Raw genomic sequence first — 21,447 nt, 5'->3', positions numbered from 1 at the left:
TTCATTTAAAAACAGCACACAGTAGTGTCGGTCTAAATCTGCTAATTCAGGGTGAATTCAGACGGCAGCAGTGAGTAAAGCTGTGCGCTTCTTTCCTTTCTTAAGTGGGACAGATATGCTGTGAATCTGGGCTAAATCGAGGATTTTCACACACAAAAAAAACACAAAACACAACAAACCAAGTGACAAGTAAGTTAATCTGTGGACAGATTTTTAGATTTAAAGGTTTATCTGCTGCAAACTGAACTAAGAACAAACTGAGAACTGGTCGAACAACAGAAGCAGTCTCTTAACCCACTTGTTGGAATTACTAGAATCTTATTCCTGAAAGTTTTGCACATTTTTAGAAATTTGGGGATTTTCTATGCTGAATGTTTGGAATTTTTTCAAACAAGGAAGCAATATTTTTGGTGCCTGTAAAAGCAGACAACAGGAGGGTTAATATATAATACTTACTAAGCAACATTATGATGCAGATTTTAGAAGAACACATTTTTGGCGTTTCTAAATCTGATACTGCCTGTAATTTTTGGAGTACGTTTGTTTATTTGTCAGATAAGGTAAACTAACTGTTAATAAAACTATTTAACTGTGGCTAACTCAGGACTATTCACACTCAAACTGCCACCAGAGAAACAGCAAGGCTCCATAAATAACCTGCTGTACCCACTGACCAGATAAACCTGGTGGTGGTCAGAGTTTTCTCTGGACTGCAGACTATTTCCACGTATCCTGGAGGTGGTGGGGGAGGCTGCCGTCCGTGTTGGTGGTGTTTTCTTGTGCTGATGAATGAGGACGACGTCCACGTGTGTCTGTATGAAAACATCCAGCAGCAGCAGCAGGCGTCATAACGTGACCCGAGGCTGTACTCGCTGCTGCAGATCCAGTTTCCCTGCAGGGACCAGAGTCACATGGAGCTGGATGTCAGCTGGACGCTCTGCAGAACGTCTCAGCCAGTTCGAGGAAACTTTGGTTTATGCGTCAGGTAAAAGCTCAGTGGAGTGTTTTTAAATAGATATAGACGGTGCTCTGACCCTCCTGTGGTGAAGTGTGACTGAATTTCCCTTCGGGGATGAATAAAGTGATTGACTGTTTTATTCTGGAAAATTTGATTAAACCCTCCTGTTGTCTTCATTTATGATACCACAAAATAGTTTCCTTGTCTGAAAAAAATTGAAAAATTCAGCAAAAATATTCCCCAAATTTCTAAAAAAAAAATAAAATTGCAAAAACCTTCAGGAAGAAAATTCCAATAATTCCTTAAAAGTTTCCCTTTAAAGTTTAATTTGAAAAAAAACTCCCCAAATTTGGCAAGAAAATTCTTTTAAACATTTTCAAAACAATTAGTAAAAACCTTCCAAAAAATCCTGAAAATATCTAAAGTGATGACATATATATTAGTAAAACTTCTAATATTTTCTTGAAGAACATTCACAAAAAAAAAAATCTACCAAAATCATCAATGAGCCTTTCAACACCATAAGCTAACAATGTAGCATTAGAACACAGGAGTGAAAAAAATATGTTCTTTAAAAAATAAGGACATTTCTAATGATTCCAAACTTTTGAAGGGTAGTGAAGGTCCCAGTGAAATTGCTGTCAAAGTTCTCTCCCCATTCATTTAGATAAAGAACCAGGTCTTGTTAGCCCAAAGCAATTGGTGGAACCCAAAGGAACCCAAAGGAGAACCTTTATTGGCAGCTACACACTGAGTAACACTTTGGTCCTGTAGTGGAAAAACACCAACGTTTCCATGATGTGACTCCACATCTCTGGCGTTTAAGCATCGGTTTTAAAGTGGTAAATGCTCACAAGGGAGGTTAAATCCACAGTGAAGTAAATAAAATGTGCATTTTGAAGAAAAATTACTCGTACAAACTTGGTTTTTTTAGATATTCCATTAAAATCAGCCGTTTCCAGCTAGAACAGTCATTTACTACATTAATATCGAGACTGTATTTCTGATTCATTTAATGTTTTCATTGAAAAAAAATGCTTTTCTTTCAAAATAAGGGCATTTCTAAGCACTTAACTGTCTTTGCACAGCGAAAAGCAACATTTTAAATCAAACTGCATCCTTTAATTATGAATGTTTCCATCAAAAAGGCCCACCTTTTTTTTTTTGTTGCCACGGCAGAAAAAATGATGACATCTCTAAATTACCCCAAATTTCTGAATGGTAGTGTATATTCATATTATCTGGACATTTTCTCTGTCTTGTCAAGATCCCTAATATCTATACAATCTAACTAAACTTTTCTCAAAATAAAGAGTAACAAACATTTCATCCTTCCCAAAAAATTCCACTCAAAAAGCAAGTTTGTGTTTTCAAATTGGCGGAATATTTTAGTTTAATGCTGCATTGCTGCCAGTTCTTATGCATTTATAATCCACACATTTACATTATCTATAGAGCTATTGACTTTTTAAAAAAAGATTTTCACTGTCCCAGATGCTTAACATGCCTACAAAACTTTTCATTCCACCCAAAAATTCCACTCAAAAACCTGGTTGTTCCCCCCCCCCCACAATTGGAGTAAATTTTAGCCTGGATTTCTGATTCATTTAATGTCATCTTCATCGAAAGAAAAAGTGCTTTTCTTTCAAAAATAAGGACATTTCTGAGTGACCCCAAACTTTGGAACGGTGGTGTATGTAGCATTTCCTTTTTGCTGAGTCATTTAGAAGAACGTGTTTTCTGTTTCGTTTTCTTTCTATACATGCAATAATGTAATTTTCCAGAGGAAGCTGTGCAACGTCTGAATGTCCATGTATGACGACATCTGTGCAATACCAACAGTATTTACGTATATTTTCACTTTCTACTGATGTTCTTACACGTCTGCTGACCTCTTCTGCTGCTGAAATTGTTGTTGGATCAATAAAGGCTCATCTCATTTATCTGTTGCAAATCATTTCAAGATCCCACCCAGGGACTGTGCAAATTTGATACAAAGAGTTGAATTTCTGAGTTTGATCAATGACCAGAGAAATAGATCAGTAACCAAACTCATCCACGGAAGAGAAGTAAACAAGAAATGTTCCAACAATTAGCAGGAAAATGTGCATTAAACACTAAGATTTTGTCTCTTCTATTCGCATTTTTCTCAGGATATTTGAGTTATTTGTACACCCAAGCTTATAGTTTGGACTGAACTGGAAGACAGCGGCATCAGATGAAGGGCCATGAACCCCTTATGGTATATTTGTGAACATAATTTATTTACGTTGTACAATTTATTCTGTTTTATTGGAAGATTACGCGCACTGCAGTATATAAATAAAGAGGTTTGTACAAACTTGCATAACTAAAGGGTAGAAAACAAAAAACACACAGATTAAGCAGCCAGACCAAAACAAAAAAAGGAAAAAGAAACAAAATCAACAAAAAAAAAAAAAAGGTAAAATTATCAATAACCTACTGGTCTCACTAAGTCACCGCAGCACAAACCGTTAGCCTCGTATGACACGCAGCGCTGCCAACGCCGCGGAACCACCAAAGTCACATTAAAAACAGAAGAAAACATTCAATAGTGAAGTAAAAGACAAACATGTTAGTGGAGCTAAACCCTTCCAAAGGCTACTCGTCGTACAACAACACGCCACTTCTCTGGAGAACAAAAGGAAAAGCAAAATAATGCTGGAAAACAGCCGGGCGATGTGTTCCTCGATGGACGGGTTTTGAAGACCGAAAAGATAAAGAAAACGGAGTCCACAGGCGGTCCATCCAGAGCAGAGAGCCACAGCGTCATCAGCGGCAGAGGAAAAAGTCAAAAAACAACAACTTTTTCCTTAGAGTCTAGCAACAAGTCTGAGCTGTGATTCCGGTGGCACAGAGAAGCATTTTCAGATCGATAAAAACCTCCAGGAGTTGAGGCCAAACACAAAAACAAAGCAAGATATCCATTTTTTTTGCTACTCAAGCCAGCAGAGAGCAAGCACGGCCGAGATTTCGCCGTCAGCCGACAGCAGGAACAGTTTCCAAACAGGCTCCAAGAGTCCAAGCCCTTTTCTCCCCCCCCCCCAAACAGAGCTCAAGCGATTTCAGGAGGAAACAGACTCATCTTTTTTTTTTTTCCTTCGCCTCCCATCACCTTCATCCTCTCATACAGCATTTCTTTGTTCAACACACCCCTGCAAAAAAACAAAAAACTCACACACAAACAAGAATGAAAGCTGAAAATAGATGTGAACTTTTCATGCACTGTGGAGGGAAAAAAACCCATCCTGAATGTGTAACGAAGGAACGAAAAACAAAAACAGATCCTTCAGGGAGAAGGTCGGGCTCAAGTCCACGTCTGAAAGCCTCTCGGTGTTCACAGTCCTCCTCATATTCTCTGGATCTTGTCGGCCACCACGACGGGGTTCTCTTTGCGGATCTTGGCGGCAGCTTCGGCTTTGTAGTCGTACGGACAGTTGTGCTTATCGGAGTAACGGTGGAGTCCACAGAACAGATTCCCACAGCGGCAGTCGAAACCTGAGACGCAGCAGACGGAAAGACAATCCAATCAAAACCGAAAACACATCAGGTGGAGGCAGACAAACTGTCACACATCGACTGAAAAGAAATACAGAAATATTTTCACTTGAACCTCTCATGAAAACGTTTCTATGGCTCCAACATACACTCAACTTCTGGGAAATCTGAAATAAATACCATTATTAACCCTGAATGATGTTATTTTAATTTTGGCTTTTTGCATGTTGTGTAAATAGCGTTCCAACTACAGATAGAACGATTATAACTGACCTTCTTCTTCTTCTTTTCCTTTCGGCTTTTCTCTTCAGGGGTCGCCACAGCCAATCAATTGCCTCCATCTAACCCTGTCTGCTGCATCTTCTTCTCTCACACCAACTACCTTCATGTCCTCTTTAACCACATCCATAAACCTCCTCTTTGGTCTTCCTCTAGGCCTCCTGCCTGGCAGTGGGAAACTCAGCATCCTTCTACCAATATATTCACTCTCTCTTCACTCACCCTTATTAAAGCAGACATTATGAATGACAGGCTCTCTGGTGTCACATCCTGATAAAACATTACCTGTGTGTCTCCATTACCAATAAACATCATCAGCCATAAAAACCCCATGTTAGTCAATTCCTGCTCTCATGAAAATGTTATGGCTCCAACATACCCTCAACTTCGAGGAAATCTGAAATCAATCCCAACACTAACCTTAAACTGTGTCTTTCTATTTCCTTTTTGCTTTTTGGTGCAGTAGATGTAGTTATACAACTGCCATTTTTCCAGGTAAATCAGCCATTGTGGAACTTATAAAGTGTATTTACTGTTCTGCTGTAGGCCGATGAGATATTCTTTGCAGTGAAATTGCTCTCGTTTGTCCAGATTTAATCGCCACGTAGCAGCAGCTCAGAGCAATTAGGCTGCAGACTGGAGTCCAACCACAGTAAACATTCCCGTCCGAAAACCTGAGTTGTAACTTCTCAGAAAACAGCGACTCAAACTTTACTCCTACGACATTAAACCGGTGATCGGTGGCGTGTCTTACCTGTAAAGCCAACCTTCTTGCGACACATGAAGCAGCGGTTCTTCTTGGGCTTCGGGGGCTCTGGGGATTTGGACTCTTCACTGCCAGCAGTGGAGGGGTGAGGGGTCGAGACGGTGGGCTGAGTCACCACTGGAACACAAACAAAAGCATTTCACTCACTGCTTAGTCACCAAACTGAGGTATCACACGTCTGGCAGTAAAAAATACAAGGCATTTCTTAGACTACAAGCTTTTTATGTGCATGTTTACCGTGCAAAGCAGACATTTTTTTTGCAATACGGCACATTTTTTAAACTTTACACTTAAAATAACAGCGATAAACAGTTAAAATGACAGAAAAAGTGACTGTTTTCAAAGTAGAATTTAATCTGTCATTTTAAACATATTCAATGCACAGATGTGCCCAGTGAAGTGGCTACACAGAGTATACTCAACAAATAACAGTGTCAGTAATAATAACCGTCTTCACCTGGCTCTGCGAGCTCTGCTTTGCTTCCTGATGCTTCTTTCTCCTCAGAGGACAGACTCATCTCTGTCATCTGCTGTGTTACTGATATGGCAGTTGAAATTCCACTGTGGAGGATTAAAAAAAAAGGAAAACACAATAAATAAGAAGCTTAATGTTGCAACAGAGTGAGTTCATCCCATTTGTTGTATACATGCATACACTACTGTTCAGAAATTTGAGGTCACTTGGAAATATCTTTATGTTTGAAAGAAAAGCAGATTTTTTTCTATGTTTCTTTCATTAAATTACTCAGAAATTCAGCCTACACATAGTTAATGTGGTAAATGACTATTCTAGCTGGAAATGGCTGATTTTTTAATGGAATATCTCCATAGGGGTACAGAGGAACATTTCCAGCAACCATCACTCCTGTGTTCTAATGCTACATTGTGTTAGCTAATGCTGTTGAAAGGCTCATTGATGATTAGAAAACCCTTGTGCAGTTATGTTAGCACATGGATAAAAGTGTGAGTTTTCATGGAAAACATGAAATTGTCTGGGTGACCTCAAACTTTTAAAAAGTAGTGAACATAACTTTCTTCATCTGCTGAAGATACAACAGAGGATGTGTGAGCAGCTTTTAGGGTATCTTTCCAATAGAAATGTGTTTATACTGCAAGTTCAGAAATATAACTGTTGATGGCACCAACTTCACAAATGTTAATGTTTGATAATGTTTTCTTAAGATGCCATGCAAGGAAAAGCTCTCATCCCTTAAATGTCAGGCATATTGTGCACTCAATTTATGTTTGGAGAACTGAATCCTGCTGTATAATTCCCGCTCACCTGAGAGCCTCGGTGACGGCAGCAGCGTCGGCCGAGGCGGCGGCGGCCTCAGCTGCCACCTCTGCAGCAGCGACTGCAGCGGCCGCGGCATTGTTCAGCGTGGCCTCTAACCTCTGGATGGCAGAAGCCTCAGATGTGGGGCTGCTGCTGCCGCCTGAGGGGAGGAAAGAAAAAAGAAAATCACAAAACGTGCCACAGTCAGACTCCAGAGACAAAAGCCGGGCGGCTGGAAGACACAAAGAAAGAAAGTAAACTGTGACAGGCACAGCAGGCCTCACCCACGGCGCTCAGAGAACCGACTCCTCCATTGTTCTGTCTCGATAGGTGCTCCTTGTGGCACACAGAGCACATGCCATTAGTCCTGGGGTTGCCATAGAAACCACAGCCGGTGGCACAGAGCATAGGAACCGGGCTCTGATTGGTCTCCTGGGCCATAGCTTTGTCTGCAACCTGGTGAGCTGACCTGGCGACACAAACAAAGACACAACCGTTAGCACAGCTGTTAGCATAGTTTACTGCAACTGTGTCTTTACTTTAAATCACTGCACCTTAAAATGTGTAAATACTGTACACTGACTTTTGGGTTTGCATTGAGTATTTCTATAGATATTAAAATTAGAAGTTTTTTTTGTTTATAGTATTGTAGAGCACGCTTTTTATATACTACCCTTTAATGTTAATGTTGTTACTAACCTGCCTGTTTTATTTTTGCTCCGGCTTCCTCCCACAGTCCAAAAATATCCGTCCATCCATTCTCTATACACCGCTTTATCCTCACTAGGGTCGCGGGGGTGCCGGAGTCTATCCCAGCTGACTCGGGCGAAGGCAGGGGACACCCTGGATAGGTCACCAGTCTGTCAGAGGGCTACATATACAGACAAACAATCACACTCACATTCACACCTATGGGCAATTTAGAGTAACCAGTTAACCTCAGCATATTTTTGGACTGTGGGAGGAAGCCGGAGTACCCGGAGAAAACCCACGCATGCACAGGGAGAACATGCAAACTCCATGCAGAAAGATCCCAGGCCCACCCTGGGATTTGAACCAGGGATCTTCTTGCTGCAAGGCAAAAGTGCTAACCACTACGACACTGTGCAGCCCACAGTCCAAAAATATGCTGAGGTTAATTGATCACTCTAAATTGCCCGTAGGTGTGAATGTGACTGTCTGTATATGTACACAAGTGGACAAAATTGTTGGTACCCCTCAGTTAAAGAAGGAAAAACCCACAATTCTCACTGAAATCACTTGAAACTCACAAAAGTAACAATAAATAAAAATTTATTGAAAATTAAATCATCAAAAACAGCCATCACTTTTGAATTGTTGATTAACATAATTATTTAAAAAAACAAACTAATGAAACAGGCCTGGACAAAAATGATGGTACCTCTATAAAAGATTGAAAACTATTTGACCAGAGTGACATGATTAACTCAGGTGTGTCATTTAATTGACATCACAGGTGTTTCCAAACTCATAATCAGTCAGTCTGCCTATTTAAAGGGAGACAAGTAGTCACCCTGCTGTTTGGTGAAAAGGTGTGTACCACACTGAACATGGACAACAGAAAGCGAAGGAGAGAATTGTCCCAGGACATCGGAAAAAAAATGATAGACAAACATCTTAAAGGTAAAAGCTATAAGACCATCTCTAAACAGCTTGAAGTTCCTGTGACAACAGTGGCTCATATTATTCAGAAGTTCAAGACCCACGGGACAGTAGCCAACCTCCCTGGACGTGGCCGCAAGAGGAAAATTGATGACAAATTGAAGAGACGGATCATTGGAATTGTATCCAAAGAGCCCAGAGCAACCTCCAAAGAAATTAAAGGTGAACTCCAAGGCCAAGGTACATCAGTGTCAGATCGCACCATTCGTCGTTGTTTGAGCCAAAGTGGACTTCATGGGAGACGACCAAGGAGGACACCACTGCTGAAAAAAACTCATAAAAAAGCCAGACTGGAATTTGCAAAAATGCATGTTGACAAGCCACAAAGCTTCTGGGAGAATGTCCTTTGGACAGATGAGACCAAACTGGAGCTTTTTGGTAAGGCACATCAACTCTATGTTCATAGACTCAAAAACCAAGCATACGAAGAAAAGAACACTGTCCCTACGGTGAAACATGGAGGAGGCTCAGTAATGTCTTGGGGCTGCTTTGCTGCATCTGGCACAGGGTGTCTTGAAAGTGTGCAAGGTACGATGAAATCTGAAGACTATCAAGGCATTCTGGAGAGAAATGTGCTGCCTAGTGTCAGAAAGCTTGGTCTCAGTCGCAGGTCATGGGTCTTCCAACAGGACAACGATCCAAAACACACAGCCAAAAACACCCAAGAATGGCTGAGAGAAAAGCGTTGGACTATTCTAAAGTGGCCTTCTATGAGCCCAGATCTGAATCCCATTGAACATATGTGGAAGGAGCTGAAACATGCCATTTGGAGAAGACACCCATCAAACCTGAGACAACTGGAGCTGTTTGCTCATGAGGAGTGGGCCAAAATACCTGTTGACAGCTGCAGAACGCTCATTGACAAATACAGAAATCGTTTAATTGCAGTGATTGCCTCAAAAGGTTGTGCAACAAAATATTAAGTTATGGGTACCATCATTTTTGTCCAGCCCTATTTCATAGTTTGTTTTTTTAAATAATTATGTTAATCAACAATTCAAAAGTGATGGCTGATTTTGATTATTTAATTTTCAATAAATTTTATTTATTGTTACTTTTGTGAGTTTCAAGTGATTTCAGTGAGAATTGTGGGTTTTTCCTTCTTTAACTGAGGGGTACCAACAATTTTGTCCACGTGTGTAGCCCTGTGACAGACTGGTGACCTGTCCAGGGTGTCCCCTGCCTTCGCCCGAGTCAGCTGGGATAGACTCCAGCACCCCCTGTGACCCTAGTGAGGATAAAGTGATGTATAGAGAATGGATGGATGTATAAAAGCTGCTGAATACTTGAATTTCCCCCTGGATTAATAAAATATCTAACCATCTATCTATCTGGGAAAAGCAACCTGAAGAAAGTATAAATACAGCTCCATAAAGAATTACTTTCAAAGCCACTGAGCAGGAAAATGGAAAACAGAAATGTACACTCCCTCAGAAACTATTCAGACACTGTGAAGATGATCAATAACCCTGGCTGAGAGCAGACACGATCGGTCTGATGACTTGCCAACCTCTGTGATAATCAATAAATCGCTTTTTCTCAAGTAAAACATTCCTACTTTTGCTTGAACTGGAGATTTTTTTTTAGCTAAACTGCGCTCAACTCTAGTTTAACTTCACTTAAAGGGGAACTTTGTTTTTTTTTCAGCCTGGGGTCTGTTTCCATATGTAATTTCATACATGTGAGTGATGGAGAAATGAATTTTCGACATAGCTCCAGTATTTAGCCAGGCAGGCAGCTTAGCAGCTCAGCTCGCAGCTCAGCTAGCGAAAAGTATGGGGCAAGAGGCCGCCCCGCGTCAAAGTCCGCCCTAACGTGCTTTTTTCCCCCACGCTGACCGGCTCGGATAGTCTTAATGAGTGTCCCACAACATACTAGAGATGAGAAATGAACGAAAACCTCCACATTACCTGGCGATGGCTCTTTGTTGTGGTTTGTATCCAAAGCTCAGGACGCTAGAACAATAGCTCGCGCCAAAACCATTACTTAATCATTATCAGCCATTAATGCATGCTTACATCCGACTTTGGCTTGTTTAGCTGCTGTACTAGATACCGTAATAAACACAATATATTCCAATTTGCACAGTAGGAAATCAGTGATCCCCACAGACAAAAGCCACTCTCTCTACCCAGTTAATCCTTCAGCAGCTGAAGGAAAAAAGCCACACAGTCCACTATGAGTCCTGAACAATATGCACTACAGGTAGACTCTTAATACAACAAGAAATAATTTCACTTGCATTGGATGCAAATTGCCACAAAAGCACACAACAAAAACTCAAAGTTTAGGCTGCATTAGCACAAAATTGGCCTCTTATCAGCCCAACTGGTGGCTTTCCTTGCTAGACATATTCAACGTGAAAAAAAAGGTCATTAAACATGATCAATATATTAAATTTAAAGCCTACATCATAAAAAAAAGGTTCTGTTATATCAACAACCTACCAGAACAATGAGATTTCAATACTTTAAGCTATGAAACTACAAAAACGTAAAATAGTTACTGGCACAAATTACTGATAATTGGTCACAAACTGAGCATCAAATTTGGGGTCAAAGAAGTTCATTCTGGGCCCTAGAATCAATGTACTATACATGACATAATAATCCCTACTGATGGTCAATTTATTGGCTTTTTTGGGGCGATTTAAGCCACATCTCTTCTTTTATAATCAAATGGGATAGCTCCAGTGTCATGACCTGCATGGAATGTCAGTCACAGGATAATAGTTTGAGGGTCATGTTGCAAACTATTCTAGTATTTAGCGGCAAATAAAGGCAGCCTCTTTGATCTTTGCTCACAAAGACAGCTGCTGATAAGACACTTAACTTACGGGTGTTTCGAAAATGATTTTGTAAAAATAAGCACAAATCTTCACTCTTCAAAGTCCTAAAAAGGGAGTCTGAAACTGAAAAATGTATCAAAACACCAGCGTCAGCATTAGTCATGTGATAAGTAGAAAACTCAACATTTATCATCAAGAATGTGCCTCTTAAAGACGAATATGTGTGTGTGTAAAGAACAGAAAGTTTCCCAAATCCTGGCACAAATGCTGCTTACTCCAAGTCCAAGCACAGCAGGTCATGTAAACATGAAGTTGCATCAGCCCTGCATCTTTCAAGGAAGTGGTGGGGATATTGCTTAAGGGGCACACAAGCTGTTTATCGTCTTTGTCAGAACACGGAGGGAACCAAAAAGCAAAATATTCACGCCACCAAGGTTCAGGTTCTGGTGAATTGCATCAGAGTCTTCCTCCTCTCCCCAAAACTGTCAATACAACACCACTGCAATCTGCAGCTTCACGTGTGCGAGCCTGCAGACTGCAGTGCTGCATGCAGCTCCGAGCTCACATGGACCTGTGGATGACTGCTTTCCACTGTCACAGGAGCGCAATGTGACACTGATCTTAAAGGCACACACACACACACACACACACACACACACACACACACACACACACACACACACACACACACACACACGTTACCTCAATACAGTAAGGCTGTGAACACGTCTATTTATAGACAACCTCAGGAGTCTTGCAGTCAGGGCTGCTGTCGTGCCAAGATGTGTATCCTAGTCGGAGCAAGTTTCTCCTTGTGAGGAAGCATTACCACAGCAGCCAAACCCCAGGAAGTTTGACGGAATAAACAGGAAGACAGAACAGATCCTCACATTTGTACACAAATCACCACGACACCTGTAGATCGAGTTGAGCACGTTTATCATAGAGACAAAAGGCAAAATGAGTCCACAACCCAGACGTGTTCGTTAGTGCGACTAACTAGCAACCTGGCTAACATCACCTTAAAGTTAGATGCTATAAATAACAAGAGCTACTTCCCCGCTCTTTGTTTAGTCAAGCTACTAACTAGTATCACCCATCTGAGCTACAGTCCTCGGTTGCTTCCTGACAACCATCGGGCCACCGCCGTGTTACTTCTACAAATCCACTGAGTCATGCTAGCAAGCTAATGTCTGCCTGCTAACGTTTAACGCTCGAAAACTCAATCACAAGTTACCATAGACATTTTTATAAGTGAGTCGTGTTGGAAAAGTTTAAAATATTAGTCAAGATACACATAATTAAAGCTCAGATCCTGCGGTTTGGTCCAACTGCTCGTAAGCTAGTTAGCCGCATCTCGTCGATTCCCTTTAATGTTAGCATGCTAGTGGCTAGTTAAAACACCACTGTTAGCACGGTTGTTTGCTTTGTCTTTGTTTTAGTTCCGTAGCCCATTTGTGCTACACAGAATGACATTAACCGACAAATAAGTGTGGCTTTATGTGTATTAAAACAAGACGTAAAATGTTTATTAAAACGGTTAAGCTAACAAAATAAATAAAAGTAAAAAAAACCCTCAGCGTAAGTTAGCCAACGGGATGCAGTAAACTTAAATAGATACTGGAAGAGCTGCTAGCAGATTAACATTAGCCAAGTTAAATATAGATGTCTACTTTCAGACAGATTGAAACGACAAATATATTAAAGTTAATCTTAGGGGTAATCAGTAGATATTATCTTGTTGGGAAAGTTAAAGTAATTTAATGTACAATCACGTAGTTGGAGAAGAAAAGTTTTCGTCGACACGTGTTAAGTTAACAAAGTGGAGTATATTGTCAATCCTCGCTAGTTAACCGAGGTAATTATACACCAATGTCGAGACCGTTTGGTTAAAAAAAATGTGCCTTTAAGAGAGTTTTTAGTAGTTTTTAGCGCAAACTTCCTAAACACCGCGTAAGCTAACTGGCTACGGTTAACTACTTACCTTCTTTGTCAAAGAAATGTCGATTGTCCGGAGAGTTTTTTTTCCCCCCAAATTGACTGAACAACCTGTTTAATCTGGGAGCGAACTAACTAGGGCCGTCTAGGAGATTGGTCGCTTGTGTCTCTTCTCCTCGGTCTTCTCGGGGAAATGTGTGGGCTCCTGTCCGCCTCGGGCTGCTAGCTACTCGGCTGACGTCCTCCTGCTCCCATCTGTTTTGTTTTACGTGCTGCGTTTACGTCCTCTCTGTCGCCGGCGGACGTCACGGAAACTGTGATCCTGTGATTGGAAGGCCGCGGAGCTGGAGCGCCGCCACCAAAGATTTCCAGGGGCTTTACAGGAGCCGCTTCCTCTCCAGCTTCCACCACGCAGTCAGATCCTGTTGTTGCGTTATTAAATTTAGTGCAGCCAATAAGAGGTGATGTGGGTGAATGAATCCAAGAAAACTTGGAAAGGATGTGTTGCCTTCAAAGGCGCCTCGTAAGCTCCGGTGTCAGGTTGTTTTTTAAACCTTAAGCACCCAGGTTTGACTCGGCATTGCACGAAATAAAAAGCACGATAAGATGAGATGAGATGAGATGAGATGAGATGAGATGAGATGAGATGAGATGAGATCAGATGAGATCAGATCAGATCAGATAAGATAAGTTTCTAAGTGAATGCCAAGGAAAAGTGTTTGAAAAAAGTAAAAAAAAAAAAGCAATAAATCTGAAATAAATAAATAAAATATAGAAAGAAAAATCGATAATAAATAAATAAATAAATAAATACAGTAACATAAGTACAAAATGGAAATTGTAAATGAAATAAGATAAGATCAGATGCCAGAGGAAACTGTTTTGCCAGAGTACAAGAAACAAAATATTAATGAAATATACACAATTACAAATAAAAGTGTCTAAGTGGATGCCAAGGGATAGTGTCTAAAAATAATATCAATAAATAAACATTAGCACAAAATAATAAATAAATAAATAAAATAACATCAGTACAAAATAATAATTAATAACTAAATAAATAATGATAAAAATAAATAATAAATAAATGAACAATGTAACATCAGTACAAAATAATAAGAATAAATGAATAATGATAAAAATAATAAATAAAGTAACATCAGTACAAAATGTAAACTGTAAATAAAAATAAAAAAGAAACAGACAGATAAACAGAAAATGAATTGAAAGCAAACAGATGTATTGCACTTGACAATGATGATGTTGAGAGTGTAGACTATTGCACCTGATTAAAAAAAATGCAGAAGATATGGAAAAGTGTGATAATATTGCACATGACACTGGATAAGATTATGTATCCCTCATTGGAGAAGGGGCAGGAACTATGTAGTCTGGTAGGGATGACCTCCTCGCTTTCTATGACTGATGGTGCGTCTTTTTACACAATGAGATTTGTACAGATATATATGTAAAGAATTCTTGCACACTGTTAATGTTTCTATTACTTTTTATAACTTCTGTAATTCCTTGTATATGTCACAAACAAAAATAGACAAACAAATAACACAATCGAGTTCTGGGGCTATTTATACAGCATTTAAATCTATAGTCTCAGATGCATAGTCTACGGGATCAAACACCCAAGGTTCAGAGGACTCATAGAACACTACTCATATTTCATGCTAGAAAGTCAAAGGGTTCATAGTGAAACACCTTAAGGACAACGTATGAGCGTTTTAAAGCCTGTCCATTTCAGTTTTAGTTGCCCAAGATACAGATTTTATTTTGTTTACATGTTATTTTTATAGTGACAAGTGCGTCATTGACTACTGCCACATGTCACAGCATTCACAGCCTAACTTTATCTGCAAGGCCTATTCCTCGCTGGGCCTTAATATAATACAGCAAACTGTGAAATTCATTATCTAAAAATATTGTGTTGTTCTGTAGTCATGTGTTAGTATGAAAGGAAGGAAGAAACACACTATGTTTATGGAAGGTCTATATTTGTTCAAGTACTAGTCTACATATACCTTTTGTCTTATTTCAACATACTCTTGTCCCATGTAATGGTCAAGTTGTTTTTTAATCTATATATTTTTTCAATGTTTTTGTCAAAATGCCCCTACAAAGCTGTTGATACCAATCGCTGGTAAAGACTGGTAAGAAAAAATGTGTTCTTTGCAGGAAACAGAAATAGACATGCAGTGTTTTCTCCTTTTATTTGATCACAAACAGGTTTAAAAATAAAGTAGGAAAAAGTACATGGCGCTGAGGTTTAATATCAGTGTGTGTATAAATTTAGGGAGGAAGTCCTGGTTATTAGACTGCTGCTTATCAAAACGCCCATAAACTGCATGAAACTCTATCAGACGATAACAAACGCGTCATCCAGTGTATTTATTATTTTTTGATTGATATGCCACACATTAACAGCTAAAATGTAATATATTTTATGCAATGTTTATTAAAAATTGAAAAATATTTAGGAGGACGCGACCGGAAAAGGAAGTGAACGAAGAGACTGCGAGTCATGTGACAACTGGTTGTCTGGGGAACGCATTCAAAGCAGATGCGCTCAACCAATCAGACGCTCGGAGATGTCAGAGAGCAGCCAATCAGCTTGAAGCCAGCGAGGATTTAAACCAAGACCCTGAATCTAAAAAGTACACCGCAGCATTCACCATTACGATTCTTCCTTGCATTGTGGGAGTAACGCACGCTTCGAAATGGCTCTTCGAGTGACTAGAGTGAGTTATTTTAACTTTAATTTATTTATATGGTGTTTAAATAGCTAGTCTTTAAAATATATTACGATTTAATGTGTTTTAAACGATTTTTTTGGTAAGATGTTAGCAGTGTTGAATGCCCTCGTGTGTCGCTGAATGGTTACCTCTTCTATAGCTGTGCTGTAATTCGACTAAAAGAACATTATTTTTGATGCGAATTGGCAGCATGCAGCTTTATTTAAACTTTCTTTGTTTCTGCAGAACCGATTGGCTTCTACCAGGACTGAGCTGGCCGGAAAGGCCTGCTCGGTGGCTGGGCCCACACAGAAGCCTCGGGCGGCCTTGGGAGAAATTGGAAACATCGCGGCAAATAAAGAAGTACAGAAAAAGGTAAACGTAAAATTATCTATACAATTGAAAACTATCATAATTGTTTGATAACCCTTTGATGCAGTTTAGTTTAATGTAATGGAACAAGTAAAAACCCTTAATAAAAAACAACCTGCAGTTTTTCCTCATCGAAGGCCTTAAGATTTCTACAAATGTGTAAAGGTGAAAGTATACCAGTTCATTTGCAGTAGCTCTGCGTGTTTTTGCATTTAAGCAGGGGTGCAGATAGCAATTCGGTTATTTTTGGCTGTCTGCACAAACGTATGGTGGAACAAAACGCCTTTTTTTTTTTTTTGCACATTTCAGAAGTAGAATTGCGACATTTAGAAGATAAAATCAATGGCTAGATGTTAAAAGTAAATATTGAAGTGGAAATTCTTATTGTAGCTTCTTTAGTGTCCCTATTCTCGTTTTGTCCTTTTGTACCAGTGACTAGAGTATCTTTGGGTTGTCGATAAAATGAGACATTTGAGAATGCCATTTTAGGTATTTTCCAATACTTTCTGATAATTTACAGATGAAATAACCTTGGTAATATAGTTGCAGTCCTGTTTAGGAGCATATGGGGGTCTTTTAAAACCATTTGTCAGCCATCCATTGACCTGCAACTTCTAGCTACTGGAGAAATGGTCAAATCTTAAACAAGACCTATTGGGGTTACTTGGATTGAAGGATTAATCCCTATGGAGCTGCTTTGTCTTATACTTAAAGCTCTTAAATTAACCCCCCTTTCTTCCTTTAGAATGTCAAGACCGAAGCTACCAAGAAGCCCAAAGTCACCGCTAAAGTTGAGAAAGCCGGACCGCCAAAACCTACCGTGGTTCCTGTTAAACCGGAGCCTGAGGTGCAGGTGAGCTACAAACCAACACCCTGTTTGGTGGTCCAACCTCAGTTTACTGCTGGGTGTGGTGCATCTGTTTGCTTGAACACATGTTTGTCTCCTCTGTTCCAGGTTGTGCCTGAACCAGCATCACCCACCCCGATGGAGACTTCTGGCTGTGAGCCTGCTGAGCTCTGTCAGGCGTTTTCAGATGTCATGCTTCACACTGCCATTAGGGATGTAGATGCAGATGATCACGACAACCCGATGCTCTGCAGCGACTACGTGAAGGACATCTACAAGTATCTCCGTGAGCTTGAGGCAAGTGGATTAAATGACACCAAAATATAAACTTTGAGTATGTTTTGCTTTTTCTGGTTGTAACCCATTTTCTTGTCTCCTCAGATTGAGCAGAACGTCAGACCCACTTATCTGAAGGGTCAGGAGGTGACTGGAAACATGCGAGCCATCCTCATCGACTGGCTGGTGCAGGTGAACCTGAAGTTCCGTCTGCTACAGGAGACCATGTACATGACAGTAGGGATCATCGACCGCTTTCTTCAGGTGGGCAGTTTTGCACAAAATGCAGCTTCTCCTACTTTCTGAAATCCCCTCTAAAACTTTAATCTTGTTCCTCCAACAGGACCACCCAGTCCCCAAGAAGCAGCTGCAGCTGGTTGGTGTGACGGCCATGTTCCTCGCCTCAAAGTACGAGGAGATGTATCCCCCAGAGATCTCTGACTTCGCCTATGTGACCGACAAGGCCTACACCACCGCCCAGATCCGAGACATGGAGATGACCATTCTGCGGGTGCTGAACTTCAAACTGGGCCGTCCTCTTCCCCTGCAGTTCCTCAGACGGGCCTCAAAGATTTATGAGGTTTGGATCAACCTCTTGGTTCTGTCTTTCTAGGTTTGTGCTGCGCACTACTGCAGGTACTGCATTAATTCTGCTGCCTCTTTCCTCAGGTTACCGCTGAGCAACACACCCTGGCAAAGTACCTCCTGGAGCTCACCATGGTCGACTATGAGATGGCTCATTTCCCACCTTCCCTGATGGCGAGTGCCGCTTTGGCGCTTACGCTCAAGGTTTTGGATGCCGGCGAATGGGTGAGTGTAGAGAAATTTGAAGAACAATTTCAAACTGGGTGTGGGTTTTAGGGCAAAACTAAGTTGTAAAGCGTTCATGCCTATAAGGGTGCAAACAAAATGGCTGCTCTTGATTGAAGGTTTTCCTCCAAACTGCCTCAGTTTTTAGCCTATACAAAAAAAAAAAAAGAATTTGCTCTTTGCTATATCAGCATGACTAACTAGCTTATCTATGAAGCTATTGGTTGCTGCTTCAATTGTTTCCTCTTGTCTTGCAGAGGAACATGTCTGGAGTGGGTGGGATAAAATCTTTACAGTGGGAACCCCATGAATTGACTCAAGACTTTTTAATAAAAACAAAGTGGCAAATGTGATCTTTGTTGCAAGAGGAAAACTGCATTATGACTTATTGGGCTCCCGTAGTTATTTTACTTGGTTTAAAAAGGAGTGTGCAGTTTTAAAATGGAACCACCATGAAAAGAAATGGTCACTCTGATAAGAAGACATTAAGATGGAACATGTGAAATAGAAATGCATATAAATTGGTAGAATACATGTCCTGAACCTAGTAGGGGACTTGCTGACATGATTTTTGAATGTTGTTCTGAATGTTCTCCAGGATGCCACACTGCAGCACTACATGGACTACACAGCAGAGAGTTTGATTCCTGTTATGGCTCACATTGCCAAGAATGTTGTCAGAGTGAATGATGGTCTGACTAAGCACATGGTGAGTTGTTTAACCTTTCTGTGATCTTCCACCTATCTGCTCCATGGACTCTAAGCTCCAATCAGCCTTAATTTCAGCCTCACAATTGGCTTATTTGACAGATGTCTAACAGCAGTTTGTTCTTCCTGCAGGCCATCAAAGGCAAATACTCGACCTCAAAGCAGATGAGGATCGCCACCATCTCTCAGCTCAAGTCCTCAGTGGTGAAGGATCTTGCTAAGCAGCTCACTCAGTGAGTCGACAAATGACTTTGGCACCATGTGCTGATCTTTGTACAGATGTATCTTAAACTTTTTACCACAACTGAACAATCTGTGACCCAAGGACCATGTTGGTGGGTTGTGTATTTTAGGGAGAATTTTTCAAAGGAAGCAGTAACTTAATATCTGGTTGTCTTCCACATTATGGCTACACAAAATGGCAGTTCAGTGCAATCAGGCTGCAGAAACTGTTTTTTCGTTGTTTTTGAAGGTCTTTTTCCTGTTTCAGTCTGCATTTAGTTGGGAGATTCAGTTGGCTACCACTGATTACTATAACACCTTATTTTCTGCAGCTAGTTTGCTTCCTTTTATTGTTTACAACCGTTAATGCACCATTTGGTAGCTGACTGACTTCTTAAAATGCTATCCTTGAGCACGTTTAAATATCCCAGCTTATCACCTTAACTTCACTGGAGTCACAGAAGATGCACAATCCAGTGTTTTAAGTCCTTTTATCACTAACTGCTCCCAAATGTTGCAGATCTGAAACTTGTGGCAGGATTTCAAAATGGTCGATCGTGGACAGATGACACTTTTAAGCCTTTTTCTTTTCTTGTGTGTGGAAGTGAATATGTACAGCAGTGATTTTAAAATGATTTTTAATTTCTTAAATGTCTTGTTCTTAAAGTTTCTATTAAATGGTTTTGACCAGAGAAAGCTGCTCACTTGTCATTGATTCTGATCACCACTAGAGGCTGCTGGAAGACCAGTTCTTGGTCACTTCCAGTCGTGTTGGCACAAATCCATGAAGGCATTGAGGTTCAGGTGACTCTCCTGCACGTCAGTGTTTAATGTACATGGGGGGGGGGGGGGATGAATTCTGTCATCACTAATCTGATGCACACTTTCCTTACTGGTGTGAAAGTGGCAGCATGTTGGAAGAAATTGGTGTTTTGTTTTGTTTTTTTCCTTGGATGTTTGGTTTATCAGGAAACATTAAAAGTATTTTTTTTTTTCTCTCTCCTGTGCGTGTTCTCAGTTTAGTCTCTAGACTTCTTCTGAAATTAGATGTTGTGACTCATTATGAAGCCAGAATCTCTTTGTTAGACGCATGCAGATTGTGGAAGGTGCAAGTGTGAAGGCTCATCGAAGGTGTTTTAGAAAACAGGATTGAATTGGCTAAAGATTTTTAAGAAAAGGGACCCCCAATGAATTAGTTTTAGATTTTTCAATAACTAATGTGCAAATTGAAGGTAGGATCACTTTATGGCAGGTGGAAAACTGCATTATAGTAGAGTTGTATTGGTCCTTTAAAAGTTTTTAACTCTGTATAAATGAGTGGATAGGCAAAATATATTTAAGGTAAGACCTCCACAAATTAAAGTCTTTAAACATAATTAACCTTTTACATGAAAGTTGGAAGTGATCACTTTGCAGCAGGTGGAAAACTGCATTATGTGACCTGTATTGGTCTCTTTAAGATATTTGTTTAAAAAGGGCTAAAACCTTCAAATAAGACCCCATGAAAAGATCAAGTCATTTTCATATAAATAAAACCCTTTCAAACATAAGGTAGGAGATGTTGGCACCTTTTTGCAGGTGAAAAAGGCTGTATTGGTCCATTTAAAGTATTTTACTGGAAAAAGATTTGAGTGGGAGATTTTTAAAAAAGACTCGTGACTTAACGTCATTTTGATAAGAAAATTACTTCTTAGCCAAAAGGTAAGAGATATGATCACTAATTGCAGAAGAAAATGACATTCAAGTTGTGTTGTATTGATCCTTTAAAGGTATTGTACTCAAAAGGTGGGTGGGATACAACTTTTAAAGTAAGGCCTCAATGAAGTCAGTGTAAAACAAATGTGCTTTCCACATCAAAGGGAGGAGCTGTGATCACTTTTTTTGGGATGCAAAAAACCGTATTTGAGTTGCAATAGTCTGTTCAACATTTTTTGTTGGTAAAAAGGAGTCATCTTTAAAATAAGACCCCTATGAAAAAAAAATCAAGGCATTTTTATGTAAACAAAACAACTTTTAGACAGATGGCAGGAAATGGTAAAATCACTTTTTGTCAAGTGTACATTTGCATTATGTGATTTCTATTGATCCTTTAAAGGTGTTTTACTCGGTTTAAAGGAGTGGATGGGATCAAACCTTTAAAATAAGACCTCCATAAATTCAATAAAGTTCTTTTTACATTAAAAACCCTTTCAGACAGAAGGTAGGAAATGCTAAGATCACTTTTTTTGCAGGTGGAAAACTATCATTTGAGATGTAATGGT

At 40.0% G+C, this 21,447-nt stretch overlaps 2 protein-coding genes across 3 annotated transcripts; one reads left to right on the top strand and one right to left on the bottom strand.

Annotated features, from left to right (window-relative positions):
* Window positions 1–1,654: 1,654 nt before the first annotated feature.
* On the bottom strand, window positions 1,655–13,532 carry zfand5b (zinc finger, AN1-type domain 5b). Of its 2 annotated transcripts, XM_051938188.1 has the most exons (7): window positions 13,254–13,532; window positions 7,498–7,669; window positions 7,083–7,267; window positions 6,805–6,958; window positions 5,980–6,083; window positions 5,511–5,639; window positions 1,655–4,477 (listed from the first exon to the last, which is right to left on the bottom strand). In XM_051938188.1, the coding sequence occupies exons 2-7, from the start codon at window positions 7,551–7,553 to the stop codon at window positions 4,329–4,331; spliced, it is 777 nt and encodes a 258-aa protein (XP_051794148.1). In that variant the 5' UTR covers window positions 7,554–7,669; window positions 13,254–13,532; the 3' UTR covers window positions 1,655–4,328. The 2 variants fall into 2 exon arrangements, with proteins under 2 accessions (XP_051794148.1, XP_051794149.1); XM_051938189.1 differs by lacking the exon at window positions 7,498–7,669 and having other exon boundaries at window positions 13,254–13,519.
* Window positions 13,533–15,841: 2,309 nt separating this feature from the next.
* Window positions 15,842–19,882, top strand: ccnb1 (cyclin B1). The gene is made up of 9 exons (XM_022204037.2): window positions 15,842–15,957; window positions 16,198–16,326; window positions 17,069–17,176; window positions 17,279–17,467; window positions 17,552–17,710; window positions 17,790–18,026; window positions 18,116–18,256; window positions 18,855–18,965; window positions 19,097–19,882. Exons 1-9 carry the CDS (start codon window positions 15,937–15,939, stop codon window positions 19,199–19,201), a joined length of 1,200 nt encoding a protein of 399 aa, XP_022059729.2. The 5' UTR covers window positions 15,842–15,936; the 3' UTR covers window positions 19,202–19,882.
* Window positions 19,883–21,447: the final 1,565 nt, after the last annotated feature.

This window comes from Acanthochromis polyacanthus, chromosome 18, assembly GCF_021347895.1.
Source record: "Acanthochromis polyacanthus isolate Apoly-LR-REF ecotype Palm Island chromosome 18, KAUST_Apoly_ChrSc, whole genome shotgun sequence".
NCBI classification, from domain to species: Eukaryota; Metazoa; Chordata; class Actinopteri; family Pomacentridae; genus Acanthochromis; species Acanthochromis polyacanthus.
This window is presented reverse-complemented; position numbering and strand designations above follow the sequence as displayed.

Coding starts and splice junctions, on each gene's coding strand:
- ccnb1 (XM_022204037.2), top strand. CDS start 15,937: ATGGCTCTTCGAGTGACTAGA. Junction 17,711..17,789: donor TCATCGACCGCTTTCTTCAG/GTGGGCAGTTTT, acceptor TTCCTCCAACAG/GACCACCCAGTCCCCAAGAA. Junction 18,027..18,115: donor GGGCCTCAAAGATTTATGAG/GTTTGGATCAAC, acceptor CTCTTTCCTCAG/GTTACCGCTGAGCAACACAC.
- zfand5b (XM_051938188.1), bottom strand. CDS start 7,553: ATGGACGGATATTTTTGGACTGTGGGAGGAAGCCGGAGCAAAAATAAA. Junction 7,268..7,497: donor AGCAAAAATAAAACAGGCAG/GTTAGTAACAAC, acceptor TTGTGTCGCCAG/GTCAGCTCACCAGGTTGCAG. Junction 6,959..7,082: donor CGGTTCTCTGAGCGCCGTGG/GTGAGGCCTGCT, acceptor TCCTCCCCTCAG/GCGGCAGCAGCAGCCCCACA.